The sequence below is a fragment of the Anabrus simplex genome, chromosome 7, assembly GCF_040414725.1.
Source record: "Anabrus simplex isolate iqAnaSimp1 chromosome 7, ASM4041472v1, whole genome shotgun sequence".
In the NCBI taxonomy this organism is placed as follows: Eukaryota; Metazoa; Arthropoda; class Insecta; order Orthoptera; family Tettigoniidae; genus Anabrus; species Anabrus simplex.
Window position 1 is genome coordinate 286,121,215 of NC_090271.1, and position 25,426 is coordinate 286,146,640.

General features: G+C 39.1%; 1 protein-coding gene across 2 annotated transcripts in view; it reads left to right on the plus strand.

Annotated features, from left to right (window-relative positions):
* LOC136877564 (ADP-ribosylation factor-like protein 3) overlaps window positions 1–25,426 on the plus strand; it is an 89,575-nt gene that overhangs the window by 62,098 nt on the left and 2,051 nt on the right. Inside the window, exon 4 of one of the 2 annotated variants that reach the window (XM_067151707.2) lies at window positions 44–3,379. The exons of the other annotated variant lie outside the window; for it this stretch is intronic. Within the exon in view, the coding sequence (XP_067007808.1) occupies window positions 44–85 (42 nt within the window). The 3' untranslated portion in view covers window positions 86–3,379. Of the gene's footprint in view, window positions 1–43; window positions 3,380–25,426 lie in introns of those variants that run through there. 2 annotated transcript variants of the gene reach the window in all.

The following is a 25,426-nucleotide window of genomic DNA, read 5'->3' on the forward strand; positions in this document are numbered from 1 at the left end:
GTACAGATTTTGTGATTAATATACTGAATTTCTGTCCCCACAGGATGGAATGGAGTGGGTGTGCAAAACAGTCAAGAAGAAATAGTTTATTGCAAAAGATGAATAATTCCTGACGTGGCATGTGGCATCGAATTACATATAATGGAGGAAAGTAGTTTCTGGCCTTGCCTTGAACTTGCCAGCAGCATGAGAAGCGTGCACATGTAGATGTGTTGCATATCATTAGGCCTTATCTACACGATTATGTTGTCCACTCACCTTTTATGTATATCTAGTCTTTTGACACACTTATAATAATTTTTATAAGACTATATGACGATTGTGATGTTTGATATATTGATACCAACATGTTTTACAAAAGCAATTGTATAGATCAGACTACCAGTTTTATTCTCCTCTCAAAGAGGAGAATTATTTAAAAAGCTTTATACTGCTTTTAATTTTAAACACATTATCTAAAATTAATTTGATAGAGATAATTTTGGGAACTTGTGGTAATGTTCTTTATTGTGTTTTTTGATGATGAATCACAAAGTGTTAAAATTGTGATATAAAATCTCTGTTGTTGAGAACAACCAAATTTTGAAACCAAGATAATATTTCTTTCTTGTTTGAAAATTTGGGCAGAGATGATTTGAGTATCAATCAAATGGATCTGCACTGTTGTTTTTTGCAGGCTGATCACAGGAAATTAGTTTTCCAGCACAAAATTGCCTAGTCAATATGTAATTGGGAGTATGAACCTTCAGTTGATACCTGTCTGATTTTTAATGGGGGTGCAGTTTGAGATTGATATTTTTCTTTACTTGAAATATGTTAATTGGTTCTCTCTCCCTCATGTTTATTGCCTTGGGAGACAGTCTCTGTAATGAAGCCTGTGTAATTAAGATCAGTTAGTCATTGGGCAAGTATTTGTGCCATGGAGGACATTACAGAAACCTGCCCTTGACTAATAACCATTTCATGTGAAATGTGCTTTTATAATTTATTTGTAATATTTTTTAATTTATTATTAGTGTCTTGTGTGAAGATCTATTCTAGTGTGTGTTTACCATCACTATGATCATCAGTTGTACGTAGTGTATTATTAATCTTCCCGTTGTTAAAAATGTGAAGGTAATCCAAATTTAAATCCTTCTTTCTGTTTCTATGGACATTACTACGGTTCAGGTGAAAGCTATATATAATGTTCTTCCATCCAAACTGATAACAGAAATTTTTTTAATGTCTTATTGATGAATATTTGTGGGGTTAATATCAAAACATGAAAGTAAACCATTTAACTTGGTAAAGCTGTACAGAACATTGTTCAAACTCCCCCTTCTTGAGGCCCCAAAAATACAGTAGTATTAAGCTGTGAAATAAAGTACTTAATGAAGGAAAAATCTACAATACTGGGGAGCAGAAAATAAAGCTGGTTACCACTGTGATTTTACTTGTAAGTAGAGGAAGTCAAAACAGTGCAACACACCTTACCAAGACTTGGGAGATGATTTGTACAGAGTATCTTACAATACAAGGAAATGTTACATGTGCTGCACTTACTGGTGAAGGTGAGAAAGACATTGCAGTGACTTGTATATAGGGTAGGCTCATAGCTTACCAATAATGAATTATGACAAATGGGTCTTGTTTACAAGGAACTGTAAAATGCCTGTTATATTTACTGTTAAAGGCAGACTGTAGTTAGGAAAGCACTAATCTCAGCTATAAACATAGGACTTTTTTTTTTTAAAGAGAAAATCCCCATACTTCAGTTTTGGGAAGTCTGAGGAAGAGGAGGAGGAGGTGCAGCACTGATTTGGCACAATGTCTATTAGTACCAAGCCTACAATAAAGAACATTGTATACCTGCAACAACTCTATAGAGTTCAGAGTTAACCTTGCTTCTTCCTGCTAATGGGTGTCGTTACTCAGCCATTAACATAGATAAAGAATGTTGCCATGTATTGGTATATCAATCAAGTTTTACATTAAAGAGAGGGATGCCTAATATAAAAACACAAGATTGAAATTACACTTTACTAATGTTGCATATTTCAGTCTCATTTCTGTAGCATAAAGGACCCTTGAGCCCTTGTAATGTTTAAGCTTTACAGTCATTCATCTTTGACATTATTGGGCCAGTGATCAGCCAATGATGCTCTTCTTTTGTGAAGAACAGAATGTCTTAGCACATGGTTTTGACCCAGTCTCAATTCAAGGTAAATTTGTTCTGCCAATTTAGTCTGGTTAATTTGATCTGCTGGATTCTATGCTTGTCTTTATTGACTACAAAAATGTCAACTTGCTTATCTCTAGTCCTTTGTCTGTTCAGTTATATATAATATCTACATAATGCTTATTTTAGACCTACATGCCACACTGGTGGATCTCAGGATCTAAATATTTACAAGCTGTATTTGGTTTTTCTCTTGGTTTGCCATTTAATTCAACAAATCTTTGTTAGAATGTTCGGTAGATATTGCATTTGATCTTGGTCCTTGACTTTGTTACTATTACTTCTTCTGCTTCTAATTTTGCTTAAATTTCTGTGTGTGTGAATTTTATTCTAAGAAGTTCTGTTTCGGAATTGATATTCTGTAGCATTGTCACAAGCATCATTGGGTTATCTGTGACATTGAGCTGCTCATCAACACATACGTGAGATGTGGTTTTCTCTTCTCTGTTAAACGTTTTGTGTTCTCAACTGTTCCATTAAGTATTGTTTACCTGTAATGCTATGCAAACTTCCAGAGAGGATACATCCTTATACACTTTTAAGTATTTTTGAGTTCTTGCTTTCTGGATTTTGTACAAGTTCTGGTTAGTTTTGCTTCTTGAATTATCAACCTAAATGCATTCCTCTTGGGAAGATTTTTTCTTAAATTAGTCAGCCTGTTAAGTCCTCAGTTCTTAGATTGGTGGAATTCTTTCACCTTCAGATCTCCTTTTCTGTTGTTCCATTTTGTTGTAGTTTCTTTCAGCTTCTAAACCTTCAACTGTTAATTCTGTGAATTTCTTTCTCCCATCTTCATTTGCATTTTACTGTTCTATTTTTCTATTTACAGAACTATATTTATTGGAATGTAGAAGAATTACTGTGCCCTAGCTAATGTCTAAATAGTTTATCCAATTCTTATGCTATTTAAACAGCAGCTAGCAAAAGAAGTATGAGAGATATTCTAGCAGGATGATGTGAAGTGCATGCTGATGGTCTGCTAATGTGTGGTTATCTGCTAGTACAAAGAAGATTAGTGCATTTCAAAGTGTCCTAGTCACTAATCCGTCCACAACTGTGTTATTGCAAATCAATGGTGCAAAGAATTAAGATAATTTTCAGTACTTTTCACTGCATTTAAGTTAATTGTACATTATTACGAATGAAACAAAAGACAAATAAAAAGATATATTTAAAATGTGTGTTTATTTTTTTATCCCTACTAGTTGATGGAACTGACCTTATTATAAGTTAAGAACTTCATTTTCCCGTATTGAACTGAGATTCACAATTAGAATTAAAGAAGGGTTGAACCTTCTTTAATTCTAATTGTGGAACTGACCTTGTGAAGTAGTTAATTAATATTAATTACTTGCTATTGTGTATTTAAAGATGCCTATTCATTCATTCATTCATTCATTCAGCTTCCATAGACTGTCAATTACATATTTTGTAATATGCCAACTGTATGGGAGTTGTCGAGTGATTTCTTAATACAGGTAAACCCCGTTGTACGCAATTTTGGTTTTTAGTATATTGCTTCTATCTGTTAACAGTACGTAGAAGCTGTAATGCCGTAAGGCAGGTACACCCATGCGTGCCTAACTCGGCAACGTACCATACACTACGTTGCTCACCAAGGTTAAACGTGGCAAGCGCAATCTATGCGCATCTTCTGCCGTACTTGTTGAGACGTGAATCGTCAGTTCTGATCAGCAGATCGGTGAAGTTGCACTTCACAGATTTTGTATTTAAAATGCCGGGTAAAAGGAAATAATGTGTGCCTGTCGAAGGAAAGAAGCATGTACCAAAGTCGTATTAGTTAGAAACAAAGAAGTTTTTGATTGCTATCAGAAAGGTGAGCATATTGTTGACATTCAGCGTGCTTTGGGACTTAGTGACTCCAGTGTGAGAACTATTCATTACAATGTGGATTCAATTTGAAAAGCTGCTCAGTCTTTTGCTAACTTACGTGTGACTAGAGTGACCAAATCTCGCTCAGAAGCGATGGAAAGAATGGATTGGATTGAGCATCACAACCAACACCACATGCCTATGTCTGGAGGTCCTATTCAAGCGAAAGCCAAGAGCTTGTATGCAGATTTTAGTTATATTATTGTGTGTTTCAGTGTTAAATTTTTAAGTGTATAAAGTATGCATTAAAATGCGTTTCAGAAACATGATAATGGTTGTTTTTTGTAAAAATACTAAGAATCTCTGCTATTTTAAACTTAATATGTGACTAAACGGAAACCTAACTCTATATATTACATATAAAATGACTCGAATTTGGTATGCACGGCAATTCCGCGGAACGTAACTATCGCGTATAACGAGGTCCACCTGTAGGCCTACTAATAATACGTAATATATGCACAATAATTAACACCATTAACGAAAGTAAAAACAGAATGTCAGTATCTTAAACTGTTCACGACTTATTTGGAGTGGACATCTTAGCTGAATAACCCTGCATAATTTGTGAATAACTGTATGCAGGATGTTCACCTACTTGAATACTAGAGGCGTGCATTATTCGAACCTGAGACAGGGAAAGATGAGCTTTGCCTACATATGCACCCCCCATTACACATGAGTGAAACGTGTAATCTAAAATGCCCGACTTTGCTCCAATTATTTCAGCAGGGGTGAAGGACAACGCTCTCGAGACGAATTCTCGTGTGCTGCGAGCTGTGCGACGTCCGAGTAACTACGAGTGTAAGCTTGATAGTAATCATCAGCAGTGCGCGACGATAAATTTTTGTCAAAAGGCCTAGGAAAGCACTGCATGTTGAACTATGAGCTCCTTAATACCATTAACGAAAGTGAATACAGAATGCCAGTACCTTAAACTGTTCACGAGTTATGTCAGGTGGACTTTTTAGCTGAATAACCCGTATAATTTGTTAACTGTTATTAGAATGTAAACCTTCTTGTAGCCGGGCCGGAGGTGTTCTGTGACGATTCCTCATCATTGATATTATGCGTTTGTAAGTGCCGGATCATCCCAAAAGTATTTCTGCCGATGTATTTTACTTCTTTTGAATAAGCAACATAGTGGGCTGTGCTATGTGACATCTCTTCAAAATAACCGACATCCACGACTTATGTTGCGTTTCGGACATCGTCTTCAAGTTGTCGCGTACAACTCGACACAATTTCACATTGCACCGTCATATATCGAACTACCTAATTATGACGCGAATACTCTATAACATTAGAGCCTCCGTGGCTCAGACGGCAGCGCGTCGGCCTCTCACCGCTGGATAGCGTGGTTCAAATCCCGGTGACTCTATGTCAGATTTGTGCTGGACAAAGCGGAGGCGGGACAGGTTTTTCTCCGGGTACTCCGGTTTTCCCTGTCATTTTTCATTCCAGCAACACTCTCCATTATCATTTCATAGCATTTATCACTCATTAATAAATCACCTTGGGAGTGGCGACCCCATTGTAATAACAGCCTATATACGTTTCATTCATTCCATCCCTGACCCGGTCAAAGACTGGAAAACAGGTTGTAGGTTTTCATTTTCACTCTATAACATTGTAATGAATTATTTCCATCGTCACCAAAATATCGGTAAACTCAAGCAGTGGTCATATGTTATTGAATGCGGGGTCTGATAACCATGTACAACTACCCGTCGAAAGAAATGAAGCAAACTGAAGCATTTTAGATTACACATTACACTCATGCGTAATGATGATTCATATGCAGCAAAGCGCATCTGGCCTCGTCTCGAGTTCGAATAATGCACGCCTCTAGTATCCAGGTACATGTAGGCCTACCTACAGTAGCCGTCAGGTTCTGTACTTAAACCACTCATTCGTGTACCTACCAGTGCATACAATGCCAGAATACTGCATCAAAATAGACCTCGGTAGAAATGAACCCCTAGTCGCTTGTTGACACGTATTTACGAAATTGAGAAAGCCCGTGGTTGGCTATTCGCATACTCGGCACAAACAACATTCAGCTCCGACTACCTGTAGGCCTACGACACGCTGCTCGCCGCACAATGCGGGGACAACGCTCTCGAGATCTCTCGAAATTTCTCGCGAGAAATAGTGCCTGCGCTAGTCTCGAGACCTCGTCTCAGACTGCCCATCACTACGTACACAATCAATGTGACATCAACATATTTTTATATTAGATACTGTATTAAGAATGTTTACAAGTTAGTAAGTACTAGCATCATTACCAGCACTTCCTCATGTATTCTTTTGCACTATAGAAGCAACTACTCAGCAGGAGATCTTTTTAAAGCTTAGGTTAATGACCTGACTGGACTAATATCTTTAATCTTATTCGGAAGCTTGTTATTTTACTCTTGTGCTCGATAAAAATATTTTTTGTTCGCGACTGGTAATGTGATTGTCAAAATTATTTCTGAAGTGATCAATTTTCATTTTTTCACATGTAGAATGCATTGCATGATCTATATGCTCTGTATGGGAGTATCCTTAGTCTCTTTAATAATGGTCAGCAATGATCTAACCTGTTATGTTTCGATATACTTCTGTATATTTCTGTATTCAAAAAATAACAACAAGATTTGATTTGTAACAGCCCCAGAGACCAATAGCATAAGAGATGACTGAATGGAAATATCCAAAATATGCTATTCTAACATATTCTTCTCTACAACTATTAGACAAAATCCTTAAGTCAAAACAAACGGAACTCAGACTTCCCTATTTTTTTAATATGACAATCCCATCTTAATTTTTCATCTATATGGATACCTAAAAATGTTGTGATCAACGTATTTTCAATTGCATTTGCATTTAAAATAAGGTGTGTGTAGTTTTTTGTTGTTTTTTTTTTTCAGTTTTGTCTTGAATTCCATGTATTGGGTCTTTTTTAGGTTCAATGTTAATTTGATTTTCGTGAACCATGATTCTAAATTAGACAGGACTTCATTTGCTGCAATTCCTATAGACATAAGGTCAGGATTATTAACAATTACGTTTGTATCATCGTTATAGAACTGCAGTTTCTACTTGATTTCGAGGAAGATCATTCACATAGATCAAGAAAAGAATAGGCCCCAAAATACTACCCTGTGGAGTACCTAAGTCTATGTTTTTTTACCTGAGAGTGATATGTCTCATTATGCCCTTTACTGTTACAATGTGTAATTTCAACAAACTGGGATTGTTTATCCGGGTATGATCTAAACCAGCCGTTTACAATTCCTCTAACCCCAGTCTGATATAATTTGTGCAACAATATTTCATGATCAACAGTAACAAATGCCTTTGATAGATCAAGAAATAGTCCTATCACAGTTTCATCATTCTTCTTCTTATGACACCGTCTCCCTCCGAAGGTTGGCGATCCAATTGATTATGATTACACGCAAAACGGCAGCATGGAAGATTTCTATCGCATATGTCCATACTGAAACGGGAATGCCCTGCGAGCATTCACGTTCATACATTTCTTGAGAGGAACTCACTAACACCCGGCTGTATGCATTCAAAACGAGCGCCGAACGCGCAGGTATCGTGGGAGACATCATGCAAGCTCGCGCTGCTCCAGAGTGCCAGCCAAGGCCAAGTGACGTCACACCGAAAGTTCTCTCCTGTTCCATGACATTTCATTAGGAACGGAATGTAATATCATAATTTCGAGGACGTCACCTTGTAGGCCTGAACAATAAATGCTTCTAATCGAAATTTCACGTAAATTGGCGGAAGGATGCCCGAGATATATTTTTTTCTAGATGCCCACATGTGCAACCACGCCTTCCGACTTCGGCAATAAAAGGCAGTCGCTAGCCTTGAGTGAAGCAGTGTGCAGTATGCGATGAGTGCGTGTGTCACTCAGTGTGTGTATGCAAGCAAGCACATCGCTATACGGTTCGTCACTCTGTCCGGATGGGTACTTGCGTTCGAAAGTGTTAGTGTTGAAAGCCTTCTCCGTGAACTTGGACTTTGCGCGTGAACGAAAGCTTAATTTCGTTCCTATCAGTCTGTAGAGCTGTGCATTTGTATTTCGTTTGTGGACTGTGAATTTAAAGAGGCTGTACGTTTGAAAATGTGCTGTAGTTGTTTCCTCTACCGTGTTAAGCTACCTCGTAAAATTGTGTCCTAGCGACTGAGCAGTTCTTTTACGAATAGTGTTACTGTTATTTTATAAAGAACAGTGCCTACTTTTTTTCTCCCTCAGAGACTGTGTCTATCGCTCCGCGTGAAAAGTGTTAATATTTCCTAGCATAAACTGTGCCATCCTTCACTTCATTCGAAGACTATGTCAAATCCCCTTATGAAACTGTCAAAAAATTGCGCCTCAGTGATGACCTTGTCTCTGAAAAATTACGACGTAACAGGACTTGGACCGTCATAAACTATTTCTTTATATTTTCGTCGAAGCTCTAGTTTATTTCAACGAGAATGTGCGTGCTGTACTTATGTATACAGTGCAAAGACTGTATCCAAGGAATTTATTTTTTTGAGATTGAGCGAAATGTTTTTGCATTTCGGAAGGTTCCAGATCGCTTTCATTGTTTATTTCAAGTACGATAGTGTCTACTGTGACTTCGATTTCATCTTCGAAAGTGCGTCCAACACTATTACTGGGGAAACTATTCAAAAGTGCTTCGCCTTAATTCGCGGTGCGGTAGAAAAATGTCGCACTAGATCCCCTTGGCATTCTGTGCGCGAGTTCTTCACTTCTCCGCTCCTTAACAACTGTTTCACGCTGCACGATCTGCCTCAAGTTCGAGTCGTCGTCAACGTCCAGTGCTGAGACAACACCAACGACGGGGAACGACGCCGACGCCGCAGAATAACGTGTCCTCCGCACCTTCAAGGGTAATCTCACAATACATCTGTAAAAGGTGATATAATTCCTTTGCTTATCTCTTGAATAGACAGCAAACTCCCCATTAATCATAAATGTATTGCACTACTCTTCTCTCATACTCTCTAAAGCATGGGCCGTACACGCCTTGACGTCATCCATGCTCTCCGAACAATTGAAGTACGGGCGTTCCTGTTTCAGAGAGAAGGTAGTGAATAGTAAAATGGCACCCGTGACGATGGGGCCAGATTAAAGAGAGTACAAAGTGATAAAAATTAACTTTGATGAAATCAGTGATATCTTAACTTTCAAGTTCAAATAGAAGTGAATAGTTCAAACTTTAATTTCAGTTCAGTGAATGCTTTAAATTTTACGAAGTTTAATTCAATTACTTTGGTAAAATCTTGAACTTATCGCTCAGAACTCTGACTAATTTTATGGCACAAGTGATTATTTGTTTTCCTTCTCTTACTATTTAAACATTTCAGGCACAATATTTAATTTTATGCACAGTCTCATATAAGTGTTTGATATTTGTGTTGGTGAACTATTGAACTTTACCATTGGACAATAATGGTGATCTTACATATGAATTGAATGATTGTATTTTCTGCATTTAGTGAATATAACGATATTAATATGGAGAATATACTAGCTGCTGTTGAGGCTTTAAGAATCAGTCTAAATGACAGGATTACGGAAAGTAACGCTAATCTCGGGCGTAGGATTGCTGAATCCAATGCTACTTTAGGATCACAAATTAAAGAGTCTAATGCTGCTTTAGTTAACCTAGAAAGCCGTATGGAGGCCACTAATACTAGTATAGGTCAGCTTAGGGAGGCTGATGAAGTAACTAATCGCAATATCACTCAGCTTAGGGAGGCTAATAATGCCAACATTGTAAAATTAACAGAATCGGTTGATCAAAAATTTGCAGAAGTTAATAATAATTTGGAATGTAGTTTCAATAGTGCAGGTGCCGAAATTGAGAAACGATTTAAAGAATCTAACAAGAAAATGGATGCTAAGTTTACGGAAATAAATGAAAAATTAACACGTGACTTAGAAACCATTAAGCAAGACATTAAATCACAAGTAGCGGAGGACTTAAAAACTGCTTTCCCGTCTTCTTCTCAGGAAGTCCTTAAAGAAGTAGAAAGCCTAAAGGAAGAATTTCAAGAGTCCCATGCTCAATTATCACTTGCGCAAACCAAAATAGTTTCTATTCAAGACAAACTTCATGAATCTGTTAAAAATAATTTCATGAAGTTGGGAAACGAAATCACTCTTCTGAAAAGTCAGCAAGAGGAGGCCAATAAACGTCAAGACCCAATTAGATAGTACGGTACTCACACGCAGATTACTCGTATCTGTCGCGATGTAGCAGGGGTTAAGACCGATTTAGAGAGGGAGGTCAAGGAAATTGAGAATTCCGTACAGGGGAAAATTAAATCCCTAAAATTCTAACTCCAAGGAGGTATGGAAGCTCTCAACAGCAAAGTATCCCAAATTGAACAGGATGTTTCATCATCTAGCCTTCACAACACTAGTGGAGAATCCATGAATGTTTCCACAGTTTTTAAAAAATCTGAGGAAAAGGCAGCCAAATTTTCGGGGAAGGAGGAGTATACTGCTAAGGAGTTTCTCCTTAACCTCGAAGAGTATTTTCAAGAAAATCACATTAAGACAGACCTGCGATTACGTATAGCATCTCGATTGTTAGAAGGCAGGACGTTAATGTGGTTCACTGCTTTCAAATTCAGTATCAGCACTTACGAAGAGTTTAAGGAAGCCTTACTTAGACGGTTTTGGAGTGCTAAGGCCCAGCACCTGATAAAACTCCAATTATACTCCAGAAAGTATAACACTTCCGTTAATTCCTCACGATACTCAGATTATCTCATATCTCAGCTTAGAAAGAAGCAGTTTTTCGACCCTCCTTTGCCGGAGCAAGAACTTATTCAGGTCATAACACTGCAATTTCCTCCAAATGTTCAAGAAATATTGGTAGCAGCAAACGTCCAGGACTTAGAGCAGCTCGATGACGTCCTGAGGAGACTCGATACTGCGCACACTCAGAACGTAACAAAAGCAGGTAGAACCAAAGAAACTACGGCTAACTCTGCGGAAGTAAAGACTCCGATTCAAATAAATCCAGAACCGCGAGAAGAAAGAGAAACTCGTCAAGATACTCCGTTTCGGTACAGAAGACATAGAAATCGTCCCTACGGAGGGAGGGCTACGTTTCAACCTGGACCTTCATGGAGGCAGGCAGCTAACCAACCCAATGACAATAGGAACTCCCAGCGGGAAGAATTAGAGAAACGTTGGAGAGAGACTAGGGAATATGTAAGGAACAAGAACAGGGAAGAAGGCTTACCTGGAGCAGCTTCTTTGGAATACCAGGCAGAGGTGCAGAGAAGAAATGAGAGAACGAAAATGGATCCCGAACCTACGGGTACCAAAAAAACTTTGACGAAGCAATAGAGAGATTGCCTGAAAACCCGGAGGGAGGAGAAGTAATATGTAGCACACTCATCAACCATTGGTATTTAGAGGATGCAGATTTACTATATGAGGATTCAACAGCACGACAGCCTCGGGTACAGCGCGGCTTACCAATTATTATTATTATTATTATTATTATTATTATTATTATTATTATTATTATTATTATTATTATTAAGTTAGGCAATGTGATTGTCAACTCTTTAGTAGACTCAGGATCACAAGCCTCGCTAATTTCGCAGAAATTAATAGATGTGGCGCAAGAGACGATCTACATTTCCATCCTGCCTGTTGCTCAAGTTAAGGTTAAAGGCATAGTTCCTGACAAGGCTATTAAATGCAAATTCCAGGCGTTTCTTGAGATAGAAATTGGTGGTGTTAAGTTCCAACATCTATTTTTTATTTTGACTCAAATGAAATTTGATTTAATCCTTGAATCGGACTTTCTCATTCAACATGGGGGAATCATTGATTATCCTGCTAATATGATTACAGTTTTTCACGTCGAATCTGTACAGCTACAGTTGGTTGCATGTAATGAAGTGAAGCATCCGGAATTGGAGACCCCGATGGATATAGTAGAAGGCAAGATGAGCGAGGCTCCGCCTGTCGAAGAAAGCGTCCACGAAGAGGGGAGACCCGAGGAAGTGGGACCCGTAGAGGACCAGATGGCGTCCATCATCGATGATGAGTTTAACGAGGACCACTACAACTTCACGATTTATGCCAGTGTAGCTGAAAGCCCAGATTATGATGATAATGACATTAAAGTAGCAGAGGCGATCCAAGAGCTTTTCAAGAAGTTTCCAGATGTATTTTCTGATAAACCTGGAGTTATCAAGGGTTTTAAGCACCACTTAGATGTTGCTGACACTTCACCTTATAAGAAACGGCCTTATCCGATACCCATGAAGTACTTGGAAGAAGCTCGGGTCATCATTAAACAGATGGAGAATGATGGGATCATATCGAAATATGTCGCACCTTACATTAATCCTCTAGCAATAGTGAGAAAACCAAATGGTAATCTGCGCATATGCCTCGATGCGAGGGCTTTGAACGATAGCCTTGTGCTAGAATATGACCACCCTCCTCTACGCCGGGATGTAATTAGGAGATTTCATAATATGAAGGTATTTTCTGCTATGGACATGGCTTATTCATATTTTCACATTTTATTGGACGAAGATAGTCGGAAATTTACCGGATTCATCTTTGATAATGTTACTTATGCCTTTAATAGACTCTCTTTTGGCATTAAGAACTCTGGTGCAGTTCTCATTAGGGCCTTAGAAGAACAACTTTCCGACGAAGTAAAGGCAATCACCACCATTTATGTGGGCGATATTATCGTCGCGTCTGAGTCCCTGGAACAACATGTGCAGGATGTTCATAAGGTATTGGAGGAATTACAGACCAAGAACTTTAAAATTAACGCCAAGAAAAGCCAGTTTTTCAAAACTGAAGTTTTGTTTTTAGGCCATCTTATTGGAGGGAATGGGATCAAGCCCAGTCCGGCTAAGATTCAATGTATTCTAGAATTTCCCAAACCCACCAGAATGAAGCACATCAGGCAATTCCTAGGCCTCTGCCAGTTTTTCGCGCAGCATTGCCCTAATTTTACGGAAACAGTGGCACCCCTGCAGCAGTTGTTGAAGAAGAACAACAGGTGGAAATGGTCTGATGTTTGCGACAAAGCATTTGTGGCAACAAAACAAATGTTGAAGGACAGTGTTCAATTGGTCTACCTAACTATGAGCTACCTTTTTATATTGAATGTGACGCCAGCCACGTAGGGATAGGTCCTGCTCTTTTCCAAATTGATCCAAAGGAACCTGAAATTCGCATCTTTCTCCCATTCATGAGCCGCAAGTTAAGACCCCATGAAAAGGCTTATACGATAACAGAATTAGAAGCCCTTGCCGTAGTGCATTTTCTCCTTTACTGGAAGAACATAATCTTTGGATATCCGGTGATAATTTACACAGACCATCAAGCACTGACATTTATTCTCAAATCGGACATTACAAGCGAACGGATAACCCGATGGGCGCTGTTTATACAGCAATTTGACATCACTGTCGTTCACAGGCCCGGAAGGAAAAATATCTTCGCCGACGCACTGAGTCGGAATCCGACAGATGAGGTTTCGATCCATGCGATTGAAGTCATGAATGATGAAGATGGAGAGTTCTTGCGACGACCAAAGTACCTAGCGCAAGCTCAAGGAAGAGATCCTCTGAGCCATGAGCTGATTCGCTTTTTTAATGGATCTATCCCTCAAGATGACGATGAGCATCCTCGTATTTCTAGGATAGCTCAAAACTTTTGCTACCACGATGGTCTACTTCACAAGTACGTTGATCACGCTAGAACCACAGATCGTATTTATGCCCCCCCCCCCCCGAATAAGGACTGCCATTATATGGCATTGCCATTCCGTTTCTGGCCATGCCAGTACGGACAAGGTCCTAAACCTGATTGGAGAAAGGTTTACGTGGGAATACTTGCGCCGTGACGTCCCTAGTATAAGTACTAGTACAAAATTAGAAGGAATTTTAGCAGAAGCAATTGGGGTTAATTTTCATTCATTGGGAAGTGCGTGAAGGAGTGGAACAGTTTACCAGGGGTAGTGTTTGATCCTTTTCCAAAATCTGTACAGATATTCAAGAAGAGAATAAACAACAACAGAGAAAATAAATGAAATGTTAGAGGGCATTCAACCAGTGCAGGATATTGTAAATAAAAAATGTGTGTGATTAAATTAATTCCATCCCCTGGTCTATGGAGTTTGGACAGTCCAAGTAGGGGACTGCCTGTAGGGGTGAAGTACAGTGGGGACTTCGAGGGCCCTGGGACCGCTACAGTAGCTGTGAAGGCCCTTCTGGAACTCTGAAAAGTGGTGGCAAAAGGGGCTCTGGTTAAGACGCAGCAGGTCGTTATGCTACTTAGGTTCCTAAATGGGTAAAATATAAATATGTACATAAATTCAGTGTTAATTTTAATCTTATACCAGTTGTATATTATTATTATTAGAAGTAATTTCACATACTGTATATGAGTTGACTATGTTTGTAAGATATTATAAGTAGAATTTTGTAAACAATATAAATTTATTAAGGATGATGTGTGTGTTTAATAGAAAAAATTATTAGCGTAAATTGTATAATATTGTATTCTAGGAAAATTTTCTTCGTGTCTTGTTAACTTAAAATTTAGTGTTTGACAATAATGTATTTTAGTGTACCATTTGCCACCGAGGTAGACACCTCATTTGCAAATAAAGAGATTTTGATTTGAATACCATCAGGACTTGTGATATTTGTCAAAAGATTAAGCCCAATAACAGGCTCCTCAGGGAATATCCACGACCTTCAATCCCTGAAAAACCTGGCCAGATCTTTGCAATGGACCTATATGGACCTTTGCCCAAGGCGTTACGTGCCAACAGATACATTGTTGTCACCATAGATGTATTTTCTAAGTACACTATGTTACTTCCAATTCAGAAGGCAAACGCCGGGAACATTCTCCGCAGGATTCGTTGAAACATCATTCCCGAGATGGGCAAGCCGGAATTTCTCTTAACAGACCATGGAAGTCAGTTTACCTCCATGGAATTCCAAGTTGCACTGGAAGAGCTTGAGATAAAGCATATCATGAACTCCATCCGACACCCGGAAGCTAACCCAGCCGAACGCGTTATGCGAGAAATTGCGAGATTCTGTAGATTGTATTGTGGTCAGCAGCATTGGAAGTGGGTTGAGGTTCTCCCCGTTATGCAAAGGATCGTCAGTACCACCATGCATGAGTCTATTCAGGACATCCCTTTGAGGGTACACAAAGGCCTCACTCCTGACAGACCTTGGGATCGAACTTTGCCTGATCCACCTGATGCAGTGGTGAGCCAAGAAGCTCGCGTTACCAAGGCACTTCGGCAATTACGGCATGCTGCTCAAATCCGGGAAAGGTAGTTACGACATAACAAGTTTCGACAACCCTTACAAGTGGGTGACCTGGTATTAATACGCAAGCCTGCAGTCTCGCGCCCTGACCAGGGAATTTATGCCAAATTCTGTCCCTTATTCATAGGACCCTTCAGGATACTTACCGCACTAGATAATGGTGCCTACGAAGTAGGAAGGACAGATAGCGACGTTGAGGGAATTTTCAACTTGGCCAACCTCAAGAAATACTTTATTAGGAGATGAGCAAAAAGAAAATCGTCCAGCAATTTTCTTTTTTTCCTGAGCAGGGGGGAGATGAAATGGGAATGCTCTACGAGCATTCACGTTCATACATTTCTTGAGAGAAACTCACTAACACCCGGCTGTATGCATTCAAAACGAGTGCCAAACGTGCAGGTATTGTGGGAGACAAATGCAATCTCGCGCTGCTCCAGAGTGCCAGCCAAGGCCAAGTGACGTCACACCGAAAGTTCTCTCCTGTTCCATGACATTTCATTAGGAATGGAATGTAATATCATAATTTCGAGGACGTCACCTTGTAGGTCTGAACAATAAATGCTTCTAACCGAAATTTCACATAAATTGGTGGAAGGATGGCCGAGATATAAATTTTTCTAGATGCCCACATGTGCAACCACGCCTTCCGACTTCGGCAATAAAAGGCAGTCGCTAGCCTTGAGTGAATGGCCCGCCCCACCCCTTCAGGGTGGGGAATGAAAGCATTTGAAACAAACTTGAGGGAAGCAGTGTGCAGTGTGCAGTGAGTGCGTGTGTCACTCAGTGTGTGTATGCAAGCAAGCATATCGCTATACGGTTCGTCACTCTGTCCGGATGGGTACTTGCGTTCGAAAGTGTTAGTGATGAAAGCCTTCTCCGTGAACTTGGACTTTGCGCGTGAACGAAAGCTTAATTTCGTTTCTATCAGTCTGTAGAGCTGTGCATTTGTATTTCGTTTGTGGACTGTGAATGTAAAGAGACTGTACGTTTGAAACTGTGCTGTAGTTGTTTCCTTTACCGTGTTAAGCTACCTCGTAAAATTGTGTCCTAGCGACTGAGCAGTTCTTTTACGAATAGTGTTACTGTTATTTTATAAAGAACAGTGCCTACTTTTTTTCTCCCTCAAAGACTGTGTCTATCGCTCCGCGTGGAAAGTGTTAATATTTCCTAGCATAAACTGTGCCAACCTTCACTTCATTCGAAGACTATGTCAAATCCCCTCATCAAACTGTCAAAAAATTGCGCCTCAGTGATGACCTTGTCTCTGAAAAATTACGACGTAACAGGACTTGAACCGTCATAAACTATTTCTTTATATTTTCGTCGAAGCTCTAGTTTATTTCAACGAGAATGTGCGTGCTGTACTTATGTATACAGTGCAAAGACTGTATCCAAGGAATTTATTTTTTTGAGATTGAGCAAAATGTTTTTGCATCTCGGAAGGTTCCAGATCACTTTCATTGTTTATTTCAAGTACGATAGTGTCTACTGTGACTTCGATTGCATCTTCGAAAGTGCGTCCAACACTATTACTGGGGAAACTATTCAAAAGTGCTTCGCCTTAATTCGCGGTGAGGTAGAAAAATGTCGCACCAGATCCCCTTGGCATTCTGTGCACGAGTTCTTCACTTCTCTGCTCCTTAACAACTGTTTCACGCTGCACGATCTGCCTCAAGTTCGAGTCGTCGTCAACGTCCAGTGCTGAGACAACACCAACGACGGGGAACGACGCCGACAATGGCGACGAAGGACGACGCCGACGCCGCAGAATAACGTGTCCTCCACACCTTCAAGGGTAATCTCACAATACATCTGTAAAAGGTGATACAATTCCTTTGCTTATCTCTTGAATAGACAGCAAGTTCCCCATTAATCACAAATGTATTGCACTACTCTTCTCTCATACTCTCTAAGCATGGGCCGTACACGCCTTGACGTCATCCATGCTCTCCGAACAATTGAAGTACGGGCGTTCCTGTTTCAATACCAAGTGATAAAATCATTGTTGTCCGAATTGAAGATACTGAGTGTAGGATGCTAAAAGGGTTTAATGTGTCACCTATTCAATACATATAAATTTTTAAACATTAGGAATTTATTATTAATTCCATTTGAGACATGTTTTGCCCTTCATTAAGGGCATCATCAGTCAAATTACTTCCTCAAGGCAAAAATCAGGTATCTGATTAGTAATTAAACTATAAACATTAAGATACATTACAGTGGGAAAAATTAAGCAACCAAGAAAAATTTTTGTTCACTGGTGATACAGTTAAACAATATAAGTTTATAGACATAGTAGTCAGCACCAATGCGTAAAATCACTGGGTATTTTAGCAGAGTCCAGCAGTGGTGTTCTGAAGAATAATTGACACACTCGTTAGAAAATCATAAGAAATTATAAAGTTTATACAAATATTTACATTGAAACAGTCGGGGCGTCAATGTTCGTAACATTAATTACTGCCGGTGGTTGAACGATTACAGGTTGACAGGGTAACTATACAGTAAATTTGCAATTCCAATTGACCAGTTGAGAAATCGCAGCTTATATACATATTTACAAGAGAGCAGCTTGGTGAGAAAGGGTATAAAGATGTTTAGCATCAAGTGCGTCCCGTTGTTTTAGTTGTTGGATGACGATTTGCACCATTAACACATCAGTAATATGCAGAGCGGCCCAACCTTAGTTTATATCACAGGAGACAGGGAAAAATATTCCATAGTTTTATTTTTTATTCCTAGAATGTCAAATGAGGTTCTGTAGGTGTAATCAAATTGAAAGTTATCTGGTTGAAGTCCCGGGTTAGTGCGGTGAAATTGGTCAGCGTGGACGGAGACTCATTGGGTGTCACTGAGTACACGGTGCATTTGAATGGCAACAATGGCGGCAGTTTTTATTGATAATTGTCTTTATTGGGAATATGTTGCAGGTTAGAATCTTTTGCTTTTTAGTTCAGTTAACTTCATGTAGCTTTGAATTTTGTGTGAAAACATCAGTGAGATGCTAGTGAGACTTTAAATTGATATTATTCTGTAAATGAAAACATGAAAGACCTCGGGATGAAGTTATTGTTTTGTGCTGCTGGCCTGGTGAAATAGAATGAAGTTGCTTATGGTATAAACCGCAGTGGAGAGATTAGAATGTATTACTACAGAGACAGTGTCGTAGCTGGGACGAGGCATCTTCTTTTTCTGTCTGTGGAGAGGAGCCATATTGGTGCAAAGGTTGAGCAGAGGAAAATGACCTCCATTTAATTTTTTTATGCTAAAGACAAGGGCACATTTAGATCAGCTGCATGGATCAAAAATACAAATGCAGACCTCTGTTTTGTAAGCTGTAATGAAAGTGGTTTTCCTGAAAACAGAACGAGAAAAGTGATTGGTGAACTTCCACATAGCCAACATAAGTCCATCCTAATTGAAATTGGTATCACAATCTTTGTAATTAGATCAACACCACATTCTCGTTGGAATTTTCGTAAAGCTGACTGGACCAATTTCACAGCAGAACTTGATAAGTGCATCCGATGGATTTCTCCTAAATCTAACAACTACAGGCGTTTTGCTGGTGCAGTTATAGAAACAGCTAAGAAGTTCATTCCAAGAGGTTACCGCAAAGAATATATCCCTGGATGGAATGAAGAAAATGAAGCACTATATCAAGACTTTCAACGATGTGGAGATCCTAACATAGCAACCGAGCTTCTGTCCAGTCTGGACTCATCTCGAAGGCATAAGTGGATAGAAACAGTTGAGAGGATAGAATTTACTCACTCTAGCAGTGAAGCTTGGAGTCTTCTCAGAAAATTAGAAGGAAGCCCACCAGAATGCAGAGAACAGGCTGAAGTTACATCAGATCAAATTGACTCTCGCATCATTGCAACGTCACGAGTTCCAGGTGACAAGAAACACACCAAATATATTAGACGACAACTTCAAGTCTTGAAGTCAACGGCACCTCAAATCTTCAGAATATGCAAATCCCTTCACAGTATCTGAGATTGATACAGCACTGAAAGATGTAAAACCATTTAAAGCTCCTGGCTTTGATGAAATTCATCCCGAGTTGTTGATCAATCTAGGACAAAATGCAAAGAAATGACTGGCAACATTTTTCACAGACATCTTACTAACTAGACACATGCCTTTGGAGTTCAAAAAAGCTAAGATTATTGCGATGTTAAAACCTGGCAAACCCAACAACAAGCCAGAAAATTATCGCCCCATAGCTCTCCTTAGCTGTTGCTACAAACTGTTTGAAAGACTCATATTTAACAGAATAAGCAGCACCATTTTACAGCACATTCCCATAGATCAGGCAGGCTTCAGACCAGGTCTTGTGATCAAGTTTTGGCACTTACAACATTCATAGAAATGGGGTTCCAAAGATAATTGAAAACGTCTGTTGCTTTTGTTCATCTCACTGCTGCATTTGATACCGTGTGGAGGGAAGGTATGGTCTATAAACTTGTACGGGTCATACCATGCATAAAGATAGCAAGACTTATTAACAATATGTTGAGTGATAGGAGGCTTCAGGTTATCATCGGGAACAATGTGAGCAAGGAGAGGAAGCTTAAAAATGGTTTGCCTCAAGGTTCAGTCCTATCGCCACATATATATCTGATCTTCCTTAAGTTACATCACGGAAATTCTGCTACGCTGATGATATAGAATTAGCTGTGCAACACAAAGAGCTGGAGAAAACTGAAGAGATGTTAACAAGGGATTTGTCCATTTTGGAAACTTACTTCAGGAACTGGAGACTCAATCCCAGCACCAATAAAACGGAGGTGCCTTGTTTCCATGTAAACAATCACTTAGCAAATACTAAATTGAACATGAGTTTCTGTGGCAGGATACTTCACCACAACTGGAACCCAAAATATCTTGGAGTAACCTTGGATCGAACACTGACCTACAAGCAACATCTGTTGAACACCGCACAGAAACTGAAAACACGTAACAACATCATTCATAAACTTTGTGGAACTACCTGGGGTTCTTCGGCAAGCGTTTTACGGACTTCAGCTTTAGGCTTGGTGTATTCAAGTGCTGAGTACTGTGCTCCAGTATGGATGAACAGTCATCACACAAGACTCATTGATACTGAATTGAATTCCACTATGCGCATAATAACTGGCACAATTTGATCTACACCAACTCATCGGCTCTCGCGTCTATCTGGAATAATGCCATCTGATTTACGCAGATCCACCTCTCTCATCAAGGAATTCAATAAAATCTTAAGGAACCCCGATCTACCTGTACATGAAGATCTATGAACTATCAACCAAAACAGATTACGTTCACGCCATCCAACTTTACGTAACGCCTTAGACTTCGTTGCTAGAGGCTACAATCCAACTACAGAGTGGAAAAGACGGTGGGAAGCAGCAACGGAGATGCACCTGCACAGTATGTTCTCGAATGCCAAACCTCCAAGTGGATTCCAACTACCACATAAAACATGGTCTGCTCTGAACAGAATAAGAACAGGCCATGGTAGATGCAGAGACATGTTGTTTAAATGGAACAAGTTGCCGACACCTGCACGTGACTGTGGAGCTGCACAACAAACCATACATCATCTGTCAGAGAGTGTGGAACGCGGGCATACACAGGCAGCAAAGTGGATTTTCTGATGACAACTCCAGAAGCAATACAGTGGATCAATTATTATTAGCGTATGATGTGTACATGACAATCAAAATACACAAACATAATACAAAATATACAAATATACAAGTTGGTGACAGCATCAGGACTTCACTTGACATTCAGTTGTAAGGAGCCTTTCCTTGTTCATTGTTTTCTTATGTAAATATGTACATAATTTATTTCTGAACTCAACTTGATTGTATGGGCCATACGCTAAATAAATAACTGCATCAGCATTTTTTTCCCATTTCTTTGCAATATAATATTTCTGCAGATGTCCCATAAGCGATAAAGATCACAACACTAGGTTGGATTATGTAAGCCGCTTAGGCCACAACATTATTAATTTTAAATTTTTTTATAGTGCTTCATTTGTATCTAAAATAAAAGATCACCGGAACAAATACATTTTTAATTTTTTTATATTCAAGTTTATTAGTTTTCTGAAATTTTTAATTCAGGAAAACAGTTTCAGGATTTTGTCTTTAGCAAATTTGGATTGGGGGTATTGCTTTCGGGTTTATGTCCTGTAACCAAAAGGATTTGCTATGCGTTCTCCAGTTTCAGCTCTCATTTCATTTAGATGCTTTGAGGAAGGGATGGTATCCTGAGACTGCTGTGATTTCAGTTAGGACCAGAAATATTGTGGATTGGATAAAGATTAAATTCACATTCAAACATGTATTTGGAAAAGCATAGTTTCTAGGTATTCAATTTTACATTCCTGCCTTACTTTGCTAAATGTTTCATAGACTAATAAAGTCTTAAGTGCATAGATTTGTAAAGTTTATGAAATCTTTTGTTTTCTAAAATGTGAGATATCATATCATTACTGAACCACTTAGGAAATTTTAGGGTTCTGTAACATTGCATAAAACATGTCAACTGCTGATATTTTTTTGCCAATTAAAGGAGGTAAGATACCCTTTTAACTTTTATAAACTCCATCCTAAAACTCATTATTATTATTATTATTATTATTATTATTATTATTATGATTAAATTATTGAGGGAGTTGGGTAGGTTGTTGAATTGTGAAAGATTAAGGTAGGTACATAAAAGTGTCTAACATTAATCTAGATTGAACTGACCTACAAGCACGGACAGCAGCCCAAGTTTGCTATAACTAAAATGTTTGGAAACATTTGTTTCTGTAAATATTATGAAATCATAATTGCTAATATTTGAGACTAGCCTAAATTCTTCCAATTTTGATGTAAGTTCATTGACATTCTGAATTCCTTGGAAGACTTGGTTACTCTTTAACAAGTATTCATTTCAATGAGAAGTCCAGAGAATGAAACCTAAATTTTTTACTCCTTACTGAGGTTCTGTCATGTGGAGGGGTATTTGAAATGTTGCTGTCCTTTGCTTGTCTTTAAGTCCATTTATTTCATACTCTTTATTTGCTGCAGCACGTTCAAGACTATCTAAACAACAAGCCCCATTACTTTCACTATTTAACTCATTGCTTTCTCCCCTATAATCAGAACATGACTCAACAATGCTGGAGATTCTGACATCTGATATTACATCTTTATCGAGATATAATGAACATCCTCAATTTGCTGAAGGCTGAGATTCTTAGAGTACAGTATACCGTGCTCAGAAAATGTTAGAGGGATTGCAATACTTGTATAGTCTGTTCCAAATCGCTTTACAACCTCAGTCAAAATTTTATTTACTTCTTTACCTTTCATTTGAGGTGGAGCCCATGTGTTGTATGATAGTTCCTACTTAAGTTATTATCAGTGATGGTGGTGATGATTATTGTTTTAAAGGAAAGTACAACTAGGCAATCGTCCTCTATATAACACTAATCAGGGAGAAAAAATGGAAGGGATCCGACACTTCAAAAAATGACTACATAGGCCTCGGGAACCAACCTAATATTGTCGGGGTCAGAAAAGAACATTAGTTGACTAAGGGAGGTCGGATAGGACAGATGAAAGTGAGGAGCTTGGCACAAATAAATGGAAGCAATGTCAGTACTCAGCTAAGGGCACCGTGGTTGCCAACTCGCGTCTAAGTTGAGAGCCCTTAGGGTCCCTTTTAGTCACCTCTACAACAGGCAGGGGATACCGTGGGTGTTAATCTACCACCCCCACCAATAGGGGGAGGTTAATATTAATGAAAGTACAATTTGAATGTTGCTCTGCCATGAGATAATGGAATTGGAATTAAAAAACTCAGTGCAAAAATGGAAAAGGTTATTGCATCATAATTACCGGTATTTTTTTTTTTTTTTTTTTTTTTTTTTTTGCAAGCTGCTTTACGTTGCACCAACACAGATAAGTCTTACGGCAATGATGGGATTGGAAAGGCCTAGGAGTGGGAAGGAAGCGTCCATGGCCTTAATTAAGGTACAGCCCCAGCATTTGCCTGGTGTGAAAATGGGAAACCACGGAAAACCATCTTCAGGGCTGCCGACAGTGGGGTTCGAACCCACTATCTCCCGAATACTGGATACTGGCCGCACTTAAGCGAGTGCAGCTATCGAGCTCGGTGTCTTAATTTATCATGCCAAACACTGACATACACACAAAATTTGTTAGTAATGTTTTTTTTATATATTCTTTTTATAACTGTTAGATTCTCCAGTCTGCCAAATTAATTTTGCGTGATAAATTTATAAACTGCCTGAAAATCAAACAATAGGAAACAGTGTTATACTTGAAAAAGGAAGAACTTAATTAAAACAGAATGACATGTTTTGTTCTTGAAAAAACATCATCAGATTCTATTCCTGTTCAGAACTTTCCCATGTCAACCTAATCCAAAGTGCCTACAAAATAAATGCTGTGTTGTCCTACAGACTCGGTTTTTGAAACAAGTCTCAATCACAAAACCTCAACGCTCACCACTCTACACCATGCTAGTGACTGACTGATTGTCTAGCCAGGACAAGGCAATGCACATGCATATGTTCTCCAAGGCCAAGGCCACGCGTTCAAGCATGCTGCAACAATAAGAGCTGTGGCTGAATGGTTGACAGTTCACTCCAATCTACTGTATGTGACATAAATCGCAAATACTAACTCTTTTAAACTGTGTAATAAATTTGTGAATGGCTTGTTGCATTGCTGAGTTATTTACATTTCAAATTCATCAGCTATTTCTGCTACACGCTGTAGATTGGTTCTCTTCTCATCAATCCTAGTTCTTCTCAACACCTGACAAGCTCGTTCTATTTCCTAGCTTCATCATGAGAGTGAACTTCAGTACTCATTGAGGGGCCATCTTAACAGATCTTAGCCCCAGGGCTCTCAACTTGGGGAGCATGGGTTGGCAACCACATGGCACTTAGCTGAGTCCTGGCATATCTTCCACTTACTCGTGCCAGGCTCCTCACTTTGATCTTTATTATCTGGCCTCTCTTGGTCAAATCTTATTCTTTTCAATTATGACAGTCTTAGGTTGCAAATCCTAGGGAGTCTTTCATTTTCATGCCCTTCATGGCCCTTGTCTTTCTTTGGCCGATACCTTCATTTTTCCAAGTGTTGGACCCCTTCCATTTTTTTCCCTTAGCTTAGCATTAATAGAGGATGGTTGCCCAGTTGTACTTCCTCTTAAAACAATAATCACACCATCACTTGACAGATCTAAAGTCTTCATGTGAGATAAGAACAAAGGTGGACAAACACAGGAAAGGGGATTGATGAGGAGGGAGAGTCAATGTGTTTGAAGATGTGGAGATTGTCAATCAATCAATCAATCAATCAATCAATCAATCAATCAATCAATCAATCAATCAATCAATCAATACTGATCTGCATTTAGGGCAGTTGCCCAGGTGGCAGATTCCCTATTTGTTGCTTTCCTAGCCTTTTCCTAAATGATTTCAAAGAAATTGGAAATTTATTGAACGTCTCCCTTGGTAAGTTATTCCAATCCCTAACTCCCCTTCCTATAAATGAATATTTGCCCCAGTTTGTCCTCTTGAATTCCAACTTTATCTTCATATTGTGATCTTCCCTACTTTTATAAACGCCATTCAAACTTATTCGTTTACTAATGTCATTCCACGCCATCTTTCCGCTGACAGCTCGGAACATACCACTTAGTCAAGCAGCTCTTCTTCTTTCTCTCAATTCTTCCCAACCCAAACATTGCAACATTTTTGTAACGCTACTCTTTTGTCGGAAATCACCCAGAACAAATCGAGCTGCTTTTCTTTGGATTTTTTCCAGTTCTTGAATGAGGTAATCCTGGTGAGGGTCCCATACACTGGAACCATACTCTAGTTGGGGTCTTACCAGAGACTTATATGCCCTCTCCTTT